Source organism: Polyergus mexicanus, unplaced genomic scaffold (assembly GCF_030449975.1).
Source record: "Polyergus mexicanus isolate NDT 795.1 unplaced genomic scaffold, iyPolMexi1.0 SCAF_3, whole genome shotgun sequence".
Lineage (NCBI taxonomy): Eukaryota > Metazoa > Arthropoda > Insecta > Hymenoptera > Formicidae > Polyergus > Polyergus mexicanus.
Genome location: NW_027223323.1, coordinates 8,810,442 through 8,827,261, shown reverse-complemented (window position 1 = coordinate 8,827,261; position 16,820 = coordinate 8,810,442). Strand labels below are relative to the sequence as shown.

At 39.7% G+C, this 16,820-nt stretch overlaps 1 protein-coding gene across 3 annotated transcripts; it reads left to right on the top strand.

The window, feature by feature from the left end:
- Window positions 1-6,095: 6,095 nt before the first annotated feature.
- On the top strand, window positions 6,096-16,257 carry LOC138931785 (mucin-22). 3 transcript variants are annotated; one of them, XM_070292899.1, is made up of 10 exons: window positions 6,096-6,457; window positions 8,322-8,465; window positions 8,742-8,887; window positions 9,092-9,264; window positions 9,359-9,629; window positions 9,745-9,867; window positions 10,066-10,236; window positions 10,319-10,479; window positions 10,572-10,822; window positions 11,018-16,257. In XM_070292899.1, exons 1-10 carry the CDS (start codon window positions 6,397-6,399, stop codon window positions 15,217-15,219), a joined length of 5,703 nt encoding a protein of 1,900 aa, XP_070149000.1. In that variant the 5' UTR covers window positions 6,096-6,396; the 3' UTR covers window positions 15,220-16,257. The 3 variants fall into 3 exon arrangements, with proteins under 3 accessions (XP_070149000.1, XP_070149002.1, XP_070149001.1); XM_070292901.1 differs by lacking the exon at window positions 6,096-6,457 and adding an exon at window positions 7,462-7,589; XM_070292900.1 differs by lacking the exon at window positions 6,096-6,457 and adding an exon at window positions 7,597-7,644.
- Window positions 16,258-16,820: the final 563 nt, after the last annotated feature.

The window sequence follows — 16,820 nt, the reverse complement described above, 5'->3', positions numbered from 1 at the left end:
GCGAGGCTGAAAGAGTATTATAGCTGCAATGGGTCCTTGACACGATTAATCCGTTGTAGGTGGATCAGGGTAAGTTTCGACACCACGTGCTTCTCTTGCCGCATTCGCGCGCGTTTACTATAACGATCCGTTTGTCGATCGGCGATTTATCGGAACGCGAACGGATTTACTTTCATCCTCCGTTAAAGGTGTCGTCGAGTCGCTTTCGCGAGGTAAAAATCGCAAGTATTATATCTCGCAGTATTATACCTCGGATTATGCATAATGACGTTTGTGACATACGCAACGACAAACTGACAACGATCGCGAAAGAGAAACTCGGGAGAGCGGGATTCCAATTGAAATTGCGAAGCAATCACACACTGTCAAATTTAGATCGAGAATATGTATAAAGAAATTATATAAATATTACGCTGTCATTGGGCGGACATTAATTCTAATCTAAAATGAGGCGAAGAATCGAAAAAAGCAGCAGGAAGTCCCTTTCTTACTTTCCCGAGAGAAAGAGATCCTGCTGAGAAATGTGTGTCTTACGTATACACGCGCGATTATAACGTACTTTTCTCAATTCATTAATTTTTTTTATAATTTTAAAATCACTATTTTTTATACAGCTCCCTTTTAAAATTTTAATAATAAATATCGTCTTTTAAATCAAATCAATCTCTATTTTTAAGAAATTAAAATTTTACTAATCTATTTGTCGACTAATTTTTGACCAAGTGATTGTTTTAAATTTTAAAAGTGTGATATTCTATTTTTACATCTATCTGACTACGACGCGATGTGAAATTTACTACGTACGCGCGTGCGTAAGATTATCATTCCACATCTATGACAATGACTTATCTTTCGAAGGTCGTCTGTAAAAGCAAGGAAGATGACCTTGTCGATTTGACAAATTCGGTCCAAAGAGCAATTGACCGGGTTAGTAAAACGAGGGCGTGTATAATAAAATATATGATAAACCAGGACGCATTGCATCACATTTACATCGTGTCACGTTTAGACATAGTCATTGTTTAGAGCAGTCGTTACAATGCAATTCTGCAACGGTATCGGAATTTATATTAGCATTATAAAAGAGAGACGCACATGATTTTATCAATTTGTAGAAATATCGAAAGACGCAAATAAGAACGCATCAACATATTTTACGTTTATGATATTTTACACTATATCTTGTGTTTCGATGTGTGACCTAATCGACCAACCGACGAGCCGCGGGCGATAATGGCGAAAGAAACGGTTTGCTCCAGTTTCCCCGAGGCTACAATTGTGTGAGTTGTTACACCCCCGCTTTTTAGCGACGCGCCACAATAATCATTCACACCTAACCGTAGAACCGTTAAGACCGTTGATTCTGTCAAATTTCCGAAAGAACCGGAGCTTCTCTATATACGAATGAACGAATGAACGAATCGTTATTTGATGCATTCCCTAAAAAAAATTTACATTTTATTTTTTTTTTCTAGCAACTTTGCGGTGGCAAAGTTTTTTTTTTTTCATTTGCAATTCTGCTTTTGACGTTAAACGCACGAACAAACATTACGCATTGCGGTTTCCCTCGGGCGTTTCCCGACGTAACGTTGCCGATATAAAGAACGCGTCGCCTAGGGCTTCGTTTCGATGTCGGCCGAAAAATCGAACTCATGGAACGAATTAACGCGCGAAAGGAAGAGGCCACGTGAGCTGTCGAACGTAGCCTCGTTCGCGAAATCTGTTATGACAGATACGCTCCTTGCACGAAAATTCGACCAAAAAGAGATATTTGTCCGAGAGAAAAAAATATGATCTTTAATTTTTCAGCAAATATTACACATTTCCAATGAAACCTTGCTCGTTAAAAAATTAGCAATCTGTCAATTTAGATTCGTTCCGGTAGAATTGTCACGGGATTGACACGCGAGTTTTAATAACGACAGTGAAGGAGACTTTAGAAACAGATCTCTTGCAATACGATGCGTTGCAAAGAGACCCGGACGAAAGGAATTTCGGCGAATTTGCCGCGCCGAGAGACCGGGCGTGTCTGGTCAAATCCGGTCCGCGATCCCATAACCGGACGAAAGAAACCGGGGTGCGCTCCGGCATGACGTAATTCTGGAGAAAGCGGACGCGCGCATATGGACGTGCAGAGTTCGCAAAAAGTATATACGGAGACCTCCGACGCGTCGCACCATCAATTACGTGAAAATTATTATTATTTCCTGCACTTGTCAAACAGCGTACCCGCGCCGAAGGTCCTGATGCCTTCAATGACGTTGCATGGCAGGAATCCTCTTTCAATACGAAGATAATCCACCGCGTGCCTCGTCGATTCGTAATGCAGGTAAGGAATCTTCGCGGCGAGAAGATAATTGCTTATACGGGATTTAATTATCACACCGATAAACCGTAAATGTCATTTAATCTTGAACCGATGTAATTGATCAAATCTTCCATGTGCTTTTCGAAAATTACTTTGCGAGCGAGTGAACTCAATTAAAAAGCTATATATATATATTATATATATATAGCTTTTTAATTGAGTTCATCCTCTTATTTTTTCTCGTTTCTTAAATCATTGAAAAATTGGGGTATCCTTGACAAAATCAGGAGACAAGTGGTACATGTGTGAAGGATAACGCATACTTTTTCCAGAGATATGATAATTTATCTGAGAAAATGGAAAATCGTTTGACGTAACGGTATATATTTGTTCCAAGGCTGATCAAATTCATAAAATTGTCATCGGCAATTATTTTAGAAAAGAATCAGTCGTAACAACAATCGGTATTTCTATCTCGATAGCGCTTCCGGATAAAAATCTCCTTAATAAGTATCTTCTTCATACGGTACAAGTCGAGGTCGAAGAAATTTGTCGAGGAATCTATGGGCTTCCTATAAAACATAAGCGCTATATTATTTCTCATTACAAAACACGTGACGTCATTAATTAGCGAAGCCTCGTAACAACTGTGCTGCGAGTTTATTAACGCGCGTGTATACGTTGCGTGGGATACATCACCGGTATGATCTACCTTATTTATCCTTTCGAGAGAACACTGGAAGGTTTTACTCGCGAAAAGATAGGAATTTTTCTCCACTATCCCTTGTCGTGTTGCTCCTTCGGACAACGCAAATAGATACAAGGCACTCCGTGTTTAGAAGAACTTGAAATTTTATACGTTCTCTCTCCTTTCGTGTTGCGTAAAAAGAATTCAAGCTACCGTATACCTATATATAAAAATCCAATAAATGTACAATACACTGGAAGTAAAGAAGAAATGTATGATAGCTGTTGTTGCAAATCGCATTTTCGCAACAAGTTGTTTTCGACGAAGGAGTCGCGTAGTGTTTGCCGCCGATGCTTGCAAATCGATCAATCTCTCGATAGATCGGTCACTTGTCGCGGTAAAAGAACCACACCCGTGGCTTTACACCCGCGGGCCTCGCCGAAGCACCGTGTAGCCGTTTACGTAAAAGAAGGCAAAGATGTATTGCCACCATAAAATACGCCTCCGCGGTCGTTTCCGTCCTCTCCCATGGATAATTATTATTTATTTATAACTTAAATGTCGTGCGCGCGCGAGAGCGAATTCGCCTTCCAATCTACTTTTATGATTTTTCTCAGAAGCTGATGAATATATAGACTATATATAGACTTCATTTCCTTTTCATCGATTACACAAATATGCAAGAATATTTAATATAATTGTAATTAAATAATAAAAAGTATATTAATAATAAATAATAAAAAGTAAATTTTTGTCTAACTTTTACACGCGTCAAAAATTTTTTTTCTGTCGATTAGATATGTTCGTGTTCTCTAGAAACCTCCTCCGCGATTTCACAGTAAACATCTGCCTGCTTGATGCTCTTTTAATTACGGTTTTATTTGAATCCTGGCCTTGCGCGTGTCCTACATTTAATTTTTTTCCCCAGAGAATTTTGACTTCTACTGTTGGATATGAAGGTCCAGGCGCATTTACATCATTTATGAGATTACGAAGTTTTCTCACGATACTGTACGCGATTCAATTGTTCTAAATCGATCCTTCGGACTAGGTAGCTGTCTGAAAACTGATGAAAGGAAGCTAAAATACCTCCGAAGAGATGACAGATTATTTAATTAAGATTTCTCTTTGCGACTATATTTTTCATCGAGAGAGATTTCATCGGAAAATCCAAAAGCTATTCATTTTGCACAAAATTTTAAATTCTTTTTTGTAAATAAATACCTCTTGCGGACTTTCACGTATACTGCAAGCACATTGCGGATCTAACATGGACAATGAAGGATATATCTGAATCGTTCTGTAACTGTCAGTGAGCAATCCGTGCTTTGTAAAAAGACCTACTACTAGAACAAGTGTCTCCTTTTCAAGTGACCGTTGCCGTTTTTACAAACGTCGTAATTTTCCAAGAGATTCCTTTCCCTCATCTCGATCCACGCAGCACAGAATGCGTGGACCATGCCTCTCGCATCAGATCACAGCCTGATAAAACTCTACAAATTTATATACTCGTTTAATGGTTGTTTTATAGTCCCTCTTAATTCACTTCCTTGCACTCTTCAAATGACAGATATTATAAATTAATTTGTAATATGTTACCAAATTGTCAAACAGAATTACGATTGCGAAGAAATGATTGCAAAGGCATTTAATTTTATATTAAATATTTTTACTTTAAATAGAAAATTGCAATATCTCTCTCTCTCTCTCTCTCTCTCTCTCTCTCTCTCTCTCTAACAGAAGAACAAGAGTAATTGTGATATGGTATATTTTCAAATTCATAATTAAAAATCTTTTTCGATAGCGCGATGCTATGGTCGAAAATAGATCTTAAGCGAGAATAATTATTGATGACTTGATGACTCGTGACGAATAAATAAACTATGGATAAAACAGTCGTGCAGGTAGATGCTTTTCCGATTATATAAATCTCCTTTAATCGTTAATAAAATGATGTAAATTACGCTAAGCGAGTTAATGCGGAAATAACAGTAAGAAAAATATAATCAATAATTTATATAACAATGATAGCATTAAAGTAGAATATTCGCGACGTATCAGGCAATGCGTGTTGTTGTCTTTGAATTTTAAAGTAACTTATGGTAAAATAAAGAAAGTAATCTCGAAACGACTGTAATTTGTATCGTTGGATAAAACTTATTGTTGATTCATTCGGCGACGGTCCTTTCGATTTAATGCTCGTTCGCCAACTTTGTAAGACTCTGATCGTAAAATTTTAGAATCAACCGACGCTCGATCGCCTTTGTCGTAAGTTTCTCACGATCAGATGGCAATGACAATGACGGATTTCGATTTCGCTGGAGATCAACAGTGATATAGTAGATTCTACGGCGATATATAAAGGGGACTCTGGAAAAACGATTTTATTAGATGAAATTTTTTACGCTAATACCAGAGAAATCCAACGAGAACCATAGCAAAGACTACAATTAGATTTCATTGACAAGCTGTCTTTCCTTTAGAAAGATTAGAGAAAGGTATATGACGATAAAAGCTTATCGAACATCGACTGCTCCGTACGAGAGTGTACGAGAGATTCAATGACGTAATTATCCAGATTTAAGAAAGATTCATCATTGATTAGCATATATAGCAAACGGATACCGAGCGTTGCACAGAGATGACTCTCTCGCGTTCCATCGCAGGGATAGAACGAGATTCGCGGTGATAGTTTGATCCAAACAATCGCGGCGCGCGTTTCTAATAATCTCTCAAGAGCGATCCCCCGAGATCTTTCGAGACTTATCGAGGCTTATCGAGAAGCGACATCATCGAGATTCGAAATATCCCAGTTAAGGCACGCTTCGATAGAAATTCGCTTTTACCGGCGAATATCGGCGAGAGCGGCTGACTCTCGTGGCTGTCCAATTTTTTATCCGACGTAGAAGGGTTCGGCGAAGAAGGAGAAACCGTGCGTTACCTTGTCTCGTGCATCAAACTGCGTAACGCGGAAAGTGTCCCCCGAACTGGGACAGAACCCCACCCGCGATCCCGCATCGATATCCCGATAGCCTCCGGTCTCTCTCCCCCTTTTTTCGCCTCTCCTCGGCTCGTTCTCTCGGTGCCTTCCCTTTCGATCTTTGGTCCTTGCTACCATCCGGCCGAGATTGGCGAGGTTTACTTGTAAGAGAGCACTCGTCCTCCGAAACTTCAGTACAAAACGCGCGCTTGAACTCGAAGGATCCTCCGTTTGATAAAGAAGAGAAACAGAGAAAGGGGGTGAAAAGGAAAGAGCGAGAAAGAGAGAGAGAAGAGGCTCGTCAACTTGTACGGGATATCTCGATGCGACGTTTAATGGTTCAAGGGTGATCCCTTGTGCGTCTGCCCGACTGTGATCCATCGCGATTTCGGTGTTTTTCATCCGGAGATTTTGAAGAAAATGTGGGGTCGTGAGGTTCTTTTGGTATCGTTCGCGCTCATAGCGCTTGGAACTACGACGAGTAAGTGTAATTTTTCAACACTGAGGAAAAAAAGTTGTTGTTAATTTGACTAAATTCGTCCAACTAATTACTATTTCTTTGTATTTCTTTAATTGAAATATTTAACTATTTAAATCAAATATACCTCATGTTAGATTTAATTATTTAATATGTCGTATTTGACTTAAAGTATTAAGATATTTCAATTAAAGAAATAGTAATTAGTTGGACGAATTTAGTCAAGTTAACAATTTTTTTTTCTCGGTGAAGCTATAAAAATCTTGATATATTTTATTATTTTATTATTTTATTGTAATAGACAAAAAAAAATTTTCCTTTCAGTATATATAAAAATACAAATAGAAAAAAGAAAAAAGAAAAGATAAAAAAAAATAGAGTAGAATTATGATCTAATATAGAAAAATTAAGAATAATAAGAGGATTAAATAATTAATTTTTAAGATAAAATCAAACAGTACATTTTATATGTTTGCTTATTGCTTATTTTAAGAGAGAATTTGTAAATTTAACAATTCACTTTTTGCATAATTTGTTTATATATATGTATATGCATATCAACGAGTTTATTATAGATCAAAAAATTATTTATTAAAATCCGTTTTTAAAATTACATAAATTATGTAAGAAGAAAATTTTATTGTTATTCATCGCTGGCATTGATTTATTTGTGAGATGGCCTTTTATTTTTAGTAGCAAATAAAAATTATTTACGATCAGACATTTATTAAGGTTAAGACATTATTGTTACTATAATAAGTAAGACATAATTATAGACATAAGTGTCTGGATATAAATAATTTTTATATGATATTTATATGAATTTACATGAAGTTACATAAATTTTAACTGGAAACAAAAGACTTTTTGCAAATAAAAAGCTTCAAAAGGCAGTATATGTCTCTTTTTTCATGTAATGTCATTAAATTAGTTTAAAAAAAATATATGTGCAATATAGATTATGCATTATATTCCGTATATTTCTCAAATAAAATAAAAATTGAATGGCACATGACATAACACACAGAGTTAAATAGGACGCATCGGCGCGACCGATGCGAAAAGCGATCTTCTGCCGATTGCGTTACCACGCGTATCGGATACACCGCCGTTCTTTAAGGTTGAATTACAACACGTAAGACTGGAGCAAGGATGATACCATTTATATCATCGATCGTATGCAATGTCGCGTGAGGCTTTGACATTTTTCTAAGATCCACATAACGCGATGATCAAGACACATTTTTTTTTTTTTTTTTTACTATTAATATCGGTCTATTTTATAATTGAATAAAATGAACCGAGTGCCTTTCGCTCTTGCTTATCGAGATGAGTGCTTTAAACAGTAAAGTATTGTTTCATACGAAATGTTATATAATATATCGTTAAAACGAATCCTTTTGTTTCTGCCTTTTCATGTTCAAAATTCGATCTCATTTTTATTCGTACGATTAGAATCGAGCTCCACGAAAACGCACGTGGCGCGTAAGTGACATTTGTAGTATTTGTAAAAGAGTGTTTATATATGCAATGAGAAATATAAGCGAGCGTCACGCAATGCGACGTTTAACGCTCAATCAATCGTGCGATAATTGCACACGGTTATTACTTCAATGTATCCGGGACCCGTTGATTATTAATCAGTCTCGCATAAACCGCGGATGTTTAATCTTTCGCGGATCATCCTCCGGTTTCTTTCTTTTACGGGGAGCGGGCTCGCGTGATCATGCAAACGACTGGTATAGCAACAATCGTAGCTTAACGCACCGATGACCGGTGGTCGATGATGTCAACAATTGAAACTCCCGTATATCTCCGTTAGGTAATAATATTTCTTATCTTGGATGCGCGTTTTGATCTGTCGTAGAATGCCCGAAGAGAAGAATGTCGCCGGTCAGAGAAATTCTCTGCTACACATCCGCCTTGGATGCGCAACTGCTAGCCGATTCCGTATGCAGCTGCACCACTTTGGTGCATCAACATTATGATGTGCGGAACCTCTCGGTTTCCCGTAAGTTCAGTATATCCCGAAAGATAATACACATACGGTATATCGTTTTTAATATTTTATTGCGAGTCGCAGTTGAGAAGATAGATAAATATATTAACATCGATTATGATGAAAGTGATGGGTTCAATTTTTGAAGAAATTTAAAACAAAGAAAATAAAGAAATTTAAAAGGAATTTAAATGAGATGGATATAATCGATTTTAGCAAAATAGATTTTAGCAAAAATTTTTTTAAGTTGAATTTTTATTTCAAAATAAATGATTGATGGTATTTTAGGCATTGTCGATTTGCGAAAATCCTTGAAAGAGATGCATCCGCCTCTTCAATTTGTAATTTCTATATATGACCCCGCGATGATGCTCAGAAATTCCGCCATGGTTCGGCAGGCAGCTGTCGCTCGTATCATCGCCGTTATGAAAGAGGTAGAGTACGCTCGCCTTACTATCATTTTTTTTTTTTTTTTTTCAAAGCGATATTTCTGACTTTATTGAATAGATATTGGATATTTTAATAATCGAGCAATTAAGTATCTGGAATAAATTGAAATGTAAAATTGTAAATATTAAATCATGATACACAATGTATAGTGATACACGAATTAATAAAAGAATCTTTTGTCTTTCAAGGTGGATGGCGTGGAAATGAATGTGACAGCGGGTTCCAAAGAGCGTCTTTATAATTTCGTCAAAAGTCTGAGAGACGAGATGATACGAAAATCTTACGACAGGAGGATTTTCCTAGCTTTGCCTAGTAAACCGGAGGATCTGGCCAAGCAGTTTGATGTGAAAGAACTCGCAAAGTAAGAACTCTCTCGTATGATTATTCGTTCGACGAATTATTTTTAACAAAATATTTTTTAATTGTCGATTTTTATTTTTCTTTTTTTTTCCTAGATATATCGATTTATTTACCCTTTCGACGGACTATATGACAGACGAGGATGGAGCCTTCGTCACCTTTCATCCCTCGCGTCTGATAGGGCTTTTCGACATGCTAAACACAGACAGCTTGGTGGACTTGATAAGCGAATTAGGTGCACCTAGGGAGAAGATTATGACGACTTTGCCGGCCAGTGCATACAGATTCACTTTGAAGCACGAGGCCGAGAACGCTCCTAGGTCGAAAACTACGGAAAAAGAGCCCACATCGATCGATCGTAAACAGGTGCATACGACATCCGTCCGTTTAAATTGTATTTTTTTTCTGCAGTTAAGAAAAAGAACGAATCTATTTTGTGATTGCATTGTCTACCCTCGAACTAACTTGTTCCTCATCTTAGCTTTGCGAAGCCATAAATGACGGGGAATGGATCGTGGAACGAGATGAAGATCTCACGGCACCGTATGCATTTCAAAACAAAACGTGGATCGCCTTCGAGGATAAGATCTCGGTTGGAATAAAGGTTCGTACGCAGATCTGCCGAAAAAAATTTTGCCTGCTCAAAAAATATTACAATCTAATATAAAAGAAAAATTAAAAAAAAAAAAAAAGAATATTTCAATAAAAATCAGTCATAATATCGATATTATTATAAATTGAATAAAACGATGCTTGCTTTGTAACAATCGATCAGTTTGTACAATAGAATGCCTGATTTCAGGGGAAATACGCGTTGCTACGGGATTTGGCGGGATTGGCAGTGCGAAATATAGAAAACGATAAAAAAACCGAGTGCGAGATGCCACTCACGGAAGAAATATATCGTTCCTTCACGGAATTTAAAAGAAAGACGAGGCAAGCCGTACTGAACGCGCTGGAAGACGAGCTTCATGTACATATAAAGATTTATTTATATATTTCATTCGGTTTATTCTATTTTTCCAGGATTGTAAATCATTGCAATTAAATTTCAGCAAACTCAATTCTCGTATCCCAATCGAGCGAGAACGTCCAGCTTCCGCGTCATTCGCGTAGTGGATACGGAAGGACATATTAAAGCCGTGCGCGAGAACACGCAAACCGAGTTTGTCTGTCGAAGACAAGGCTATTTTGTTCATCCTAAGAGTTGTAACAGGTGATAAAATAGCTAATAAGACGATTTCTATCTGAAATCAGATTTAAACACAAGAAGGATATAAATAATCTTGTCGTTTCATTGTTTCGCAGATTCTACCGCTGCGTGAAATTCAATCAACAGATAGATGACTATTCCGTTTTTGAATTCGATTGTCCGGCCGGTCTGTCGTTCGACGAGCGCACCGAGGTCTGCGTCTGGCCGGGTTCCTTGCCCCAGGGCTCGCCGTGTCCCGGCAGCAGTGAGATCGCTCCCGTTGCCCCGAAGAGATTCGAGTGCTCTCAACCCGGCTATTATGCAGATCCGCAAAATTGTCGTTGGTTCTTCGCTTGCATGGACTTGGGTACGCTAAAATTATCACATTACTATTATTGTTATCATTTATCGTGTATATTTTTTTAAATAGCGTAATTGAAGAAAATATTGTATACTTTACATTTTGTAGAATTATTATAATTTCGTCGATAATATTGTCAATATAATTAACGAAAAGTTTTGTTTAAATAAATATTATATACAACTTTTTATATATCGACAGGTGAATCGGAATTAATGGCGTTCGAGTTTCGCTGTCCATATGGCTTGGTATTTGACGAGAAGAGATTAGTATGCGAGTGGCCCTGGCTGGTTCCAGCTTGCTCGGAATCTGGATCGGCTTATACCAGGACGGAATATAATTACGGAGGATACACCGTAGCGGGAAGTTCTGCGGGAGGCGCTAGGGGAGATGGTTACATTACCGGTGGTTTACCGGAATACTCCGTCACGGCCGGTCACTCTAACGTAGGCTATTCTGAAACGACCGGCACTGGTGTCCATGGAGCAAATTATTTTACAGGATCCACCGCGGAATACCTCGGTAAACATACTTCTGGCGCTGACGCGGCTTCTGGATACGCGGGATCGTCTGCGGGTCCAATCGCTATCGATTATTCTAAACCGAGCGGGTACGGAGGCACGATATCCTCTATTCCGACGTATACCGGAGCGTCCGGTATACACGTCGGTTCGATATCTCCTGCGGAGGAAAGTAGCACAGGATATTCTGCGTCGAGTGGCAAAACTAGCAATATCGGATATACTGTATCCACCGGACACAGAGCCGGTAGCGGATATTCTGGTGGATATACTGGGCCATCGGGAGGAATTACCACAGGTTTCTCCGGATCTACCGCAGGGGGATATTCCGGAAACGTTGGTGGAAGTCGCTTGACAGGGGGAGATGTAACTTATTCGAGCAGACCTGTATCAAGCTATTCTGTAGCGGGCGGGTATACGGGAGGTGTTGATGCGAATATTAATCCGATAGTAAGTACAGTGACTTATCCGAAAACATCGGGCTATTTCGCGTCCACAGAATCGCCCGGATCATCTGTCGATATTGGACGCGTGGATTCCGCCGGTTCTAAATTCGTCGGCTCGACGAATCTATACACAGGCTCCAGTGCGTTTAACGCGGGTGGTCACTCGGTTTCTACCGATATTTATTCAGGAGCTACGTCAGCCGAACGTCAGCCGTCATTCGATAAAACCGGCTCGTCATTTGGAATTGGATTGTCTTATCCTGGAGCTACCGGCGGATCATCTACACAGGTATATCAAGGATCGATCGGCGCGGAATATTCCAAAGCTACGAGCGGGATTTTGCAAGGTTCGACAAGTTCAGGTCGAGTCTCGGCAACTGGTTTCGATAGCGGTGCCTCGAAATCCGTCTCCGGGCATACCGATGTTACGATCGCTGATAGTAAACACTTTGTAAGCGGTAGTGTCAATAGTGTACCATCTTCTGGAGTGACAGGCGCTTCCTCGACAGGAGTAGGATACAACGACGAGGAAGGATATACAGTTCCTGTAGTTCTAGTACATGGAGAACCGATCTATCCCTTGCCTGGAATAACAGAAGCTGGAACGAGAGATTATACTGGAACGCCAGGTATATTAAGAGGTTACGGAAAACCCGGTTTAACGAGACCTCATTTAAATATTAGCATTTTCGGCAATGAAATTTCCACCGGTTACGATGTTCAAAAAGGTGCTACTGGTACGACCGTGACTGGGAGCGGCGTACAAGGAAATATTCATACCGATGATTCTATTTCGGGGACTATCTTCACTCATGGAAATGTTCCTGGTACAATATCATCTCCTGCCATTAATCAAGGCGCTGTTTTAACAGGAGGAGTACAACCTGGATATATCGCTTACGAAAAAGCAGAACCGGGATACGTGATTAGAGATGGGTTGAAAACTGTAGATATCGGAGCAGCTAGTCCGGGAACTTTAATATACGGCTCGCCAACTCCCGCAATTTCGGTATCCGGTCCTTCGACATCCAGTGTAGTTTCGAAAGGTGACATTACCCCGGGTATTGTCATTTCTGGACATACCGCTCCTGGAGTATCTATAGGAAATTCCGTTCAATCAGGAAACATCGACAGTTCAACCGGTAAATCGTACGTGTCGCAAGCAGAAACAACTTATCATGGTGTCAACGGTGCCGCAACAAGAGGATGTTCGAGCGGTTCTTGGACGGTTCTTGGACGGCCAACGCGTCCTCAGAACTATCAAACTGATGTCGGATGCGGCATCGGTGCGATCAACACCGCTTACGATACCGGCAAATACTCAGAAAGCGACGTGCCGGATTATAGACCGACCAGCGCCACTCTTCCCGATTCTATTGTATCTGGAGGTAGAATAGAAGGTACCGGCGGTGTTATTTTTGGTTCTACTTTACAAGGTTCGACTACATCCGCGCCAGGATATTCATTGCCTACAGCAGCCGTCTTCACACCGAGTGGATTCACGAAAACTGGCTTAACCAGGACAGGTATAACCACTGCCGTTCTTGGAGGTGGTGGTAGTTACTCAGTAAGCACAAGCGAACGCCGACCTGCCTGGAATCCAGAAAATATCAGTGAAAAAGCATTCGAGGGGAATGTGGCCGGATATACGAAGACATCATCTAGTAGCAACGCCGCTGATTTGTCTGTTACCTTGACTCCACCTGGGTATTCTTCGACAACTCCGCCGAGTCGTGTCATTGTACAGTCGGCTCCTTCCAGCTACTCGTATCCTAAGCCAAGCATTCAGCTCGGAACAAGCGGCGTAACATTCGTCTCATCGACAATTTCACCGATTGAGAATAATTTATCAATTACGTCGTCCAAGCCGTTCTCGATTAATGTATACGACGGATCGTTGGACAACACTGGTGTAGCGTTCGGATCTAAGGTACCAACCGCGCCCGATCGTCGCTTATCAACACCGACGATCTCGTCTGTAATTTACACTACTGAACGTCCAGAAATTTATAAAACCACTCTCTTCGAAGCGGCTAAAATTCCAGTAGCTGTATCGACCGTCAAACCTATTACCGGTTACAAGACGGTGACTGTCCCTCCGAATATCCCTGTCTTAACCGATGACCGGTTTATTCAACAGACTGGTAATTCACAAACTGCATCAGTATCAACATCTGGCATCGGTTTAGGAGCGTCTTTCCAACGGACCGATTTCAGCGGCAAGAAGAATCATGATTCTTCTTTAGTTTCCGTATATCTTCCAGCAAAGTCAACTAAGCCCGGTGTAATCACGTCTACTATAAGATACGATATACCTGCGGTAACTATGCGTCCAGATCTCGTCGGGGTAACGTACAAGAAACCTTCATCGTTCACATATGAAGGTCCTTCTTCGATCACGTCGCCTACTACCTTCAGACCTTCCAACGTATATTACAACGGTCAAGGATTCTCGACGGCATCTTCCGCAGGAACAACTTCTAGCGGCAGCTCTCCGACAAACCTGGATATTTCGAGAGAAAAGATCGACAAATTAATTACAAATTATGATAGAGGCAGCGTGAGGTATATGCCAAGCTTATACGATACCACCGCGAGCTCAGGATTCGGTTCAACCATCAGCAAACTCTCCTCTGAAAAGTCAAGGTTTTCCGTGATCGGCAGTACCGTCGCCATCACGACGCCGTTCGGTTCGACGACATCCTCGTACCAAGTTACCACGAAGTCCCCCGAAGACAAAGGCAAGGTCATCGTTAAATGGAGCGATCTACATCCGCTTCTTCTAGGCAAGCTCGGAGCGGAATGTACATGCAAAGCCGATCCCTTCGCCACTCTTCGCGGCCCGGTGAGGAAGTTGATCGCCTCTTCCAAGGGCAAGGTGGATCTCGGCAACTACGACGAATCCGAGATCTACGTGGATCTCGAGAACAATGGCTCCTCCGAAGAAGACAGCACCGATTACGGCGATTATCCGATGCAACCCTATAAAATTAGCCCGCACGAAACGACGAGGGACCATCCGCCGTCGTCCTCTTACTTACCCGTGTCTTCAACGACGGTTAAGACGAGAGATTTTGGTCCAGCGGTAGGTTTTCGTAGGGAATCATCCGCAGGTGACGCACCTTTCGAGGTCCACCTTGGTTTTCGAACCGGCAGGAAATTGAAGGATGATGTCAGTCCATCGACGAACTCGATCGCTCACGAGGAAGATCCTGATCAAATAATCAACAGCGCCACCGATTGCGCCAGGCCGGGTCTCTTCAGACATCCTAGTCTCTGCAATAAATTCTATGCCTGCCATTGGGATCAGTGGAAGAAGAAATTCACGCTTCACATCTTCAATTGTCCGATCCACTTGACGTTCGATTCGAAAGCGAGCGCGTGCAATTGGCCGAGTAAGGGTCCAGCTTGCCAAGACGACAATCTATTAGTATAAATTCGTTATTAGGCGCTTATATCTCTTGCCGTCTTCTTTATATCTTCACAGTATCTTTCTCTTTTGTACATATAACAAATAGAGGCGAAAGTTTAATTGTGTAAAAACGTTAAAATCATTTCTCAGATCGTTCGTGTTAATCCAATTTGAAAGATTGATTCGATCATTACACAAACAATAAGATATTGCGAGTGCAGCGATATATCATTAAATATATAAAACGACTTACTTTCACGCACGAATCGATCTCTCGGTTCTTGGGTCGGTTGATAGCGCCGTTGATTGAGTCCATCTTGACACCTAGATTTCCCCCCTAAACGTTTGCATTGAATAGAACCGATGGTATATCTCGTTGAAATGAAACTCGTAGCATCTTAGAGAATGGGCTCGTGAAAAGGTTGAAACGTAAGGGAAGGGCTAAATCCAAGGCGATCGAGATACAGGCTGCGGGAAAGCGTTGTCAAAGTGAAAGTAATCCGTGCCCCGTCGATCTAATTGTAAATCGCGAAAAACTCTCGAGTAGTGTACGTATTATTTATATATTTCTATATTCCAAATTTACATGTAAATATTGACTAAATCGTTTAAAATACTCGTTAATACAATAATAATGAAAAAATAATAGCGTTATCAGTGTACAAAATTATCAAGGCGCTAGAAATATAAAATCTTTTGAGAACGCAAATATAAAATTTACTCTTTATTTAATCTAAAAATAAAAATAGCGCTTTTTTATAAAATTTTTATTAGGTATAGCAAGCGTCTCTTACTATAGGTAATCTCTTTATGTTGTTTTTCATTTGACGTAATGATATCGCATAATTGATATACTTTCCGATCAATTTTGTGCTTTCTTTTTCGATATCCACGATGCTTCATAATATTCCTACAAAATAATAAACTTTAAACGTGATTCTTATATCATATGCTATGCGTTTACGATAATTTTCCATTTCTATCGCAATATTGTCGCAAAAATATTATTTATTTGTCGCTAATCAAAGAAGCTTAGCGATAACATCACTGTATATTCTTTCCTGCAATTCTGACAATGCTTTGATTATTGTGTCATCAAATACTGTTATGTCTTTAATAAACGATAATTTGCATGACACCAAAATGTACGTTCGTACTTATTAACTGATCCCTATTTTTTGTCAAAATATTATAAAACTTTAGCGAAACTTTATCAGGCACAAAAATATTCATCCTAAATATCATATTATATTATTATTTTTTTTTAATTATATGTTTGTTAAATTACATCTTTGTTAGATTCTTAGATTCTTGATAATTAAAGGCTATTTTCTTAAAGATCCAATTATAATCGCGTTTGCTTTTTTTTTATTTTTAGACTTATATTATTTTGCATTTGGATTGTTTGTATCAAAAGAAGCATATAATAATTCTTTATTTCCAATGTTCACTTTCCTTTCTCGTTGATAGAGATGGGAAGTTGTCGCTTTTGTCACTACTTGACTAGTCGACTTGCCAATCGATGATTGGAGAGGGGTCACGATTACCAATCAGCAAGAAAGAGAACACTCATCGCGAATAGAACGGGACGCAAAACGAAAGAAAAGGCTAGCATTGACGTGCGA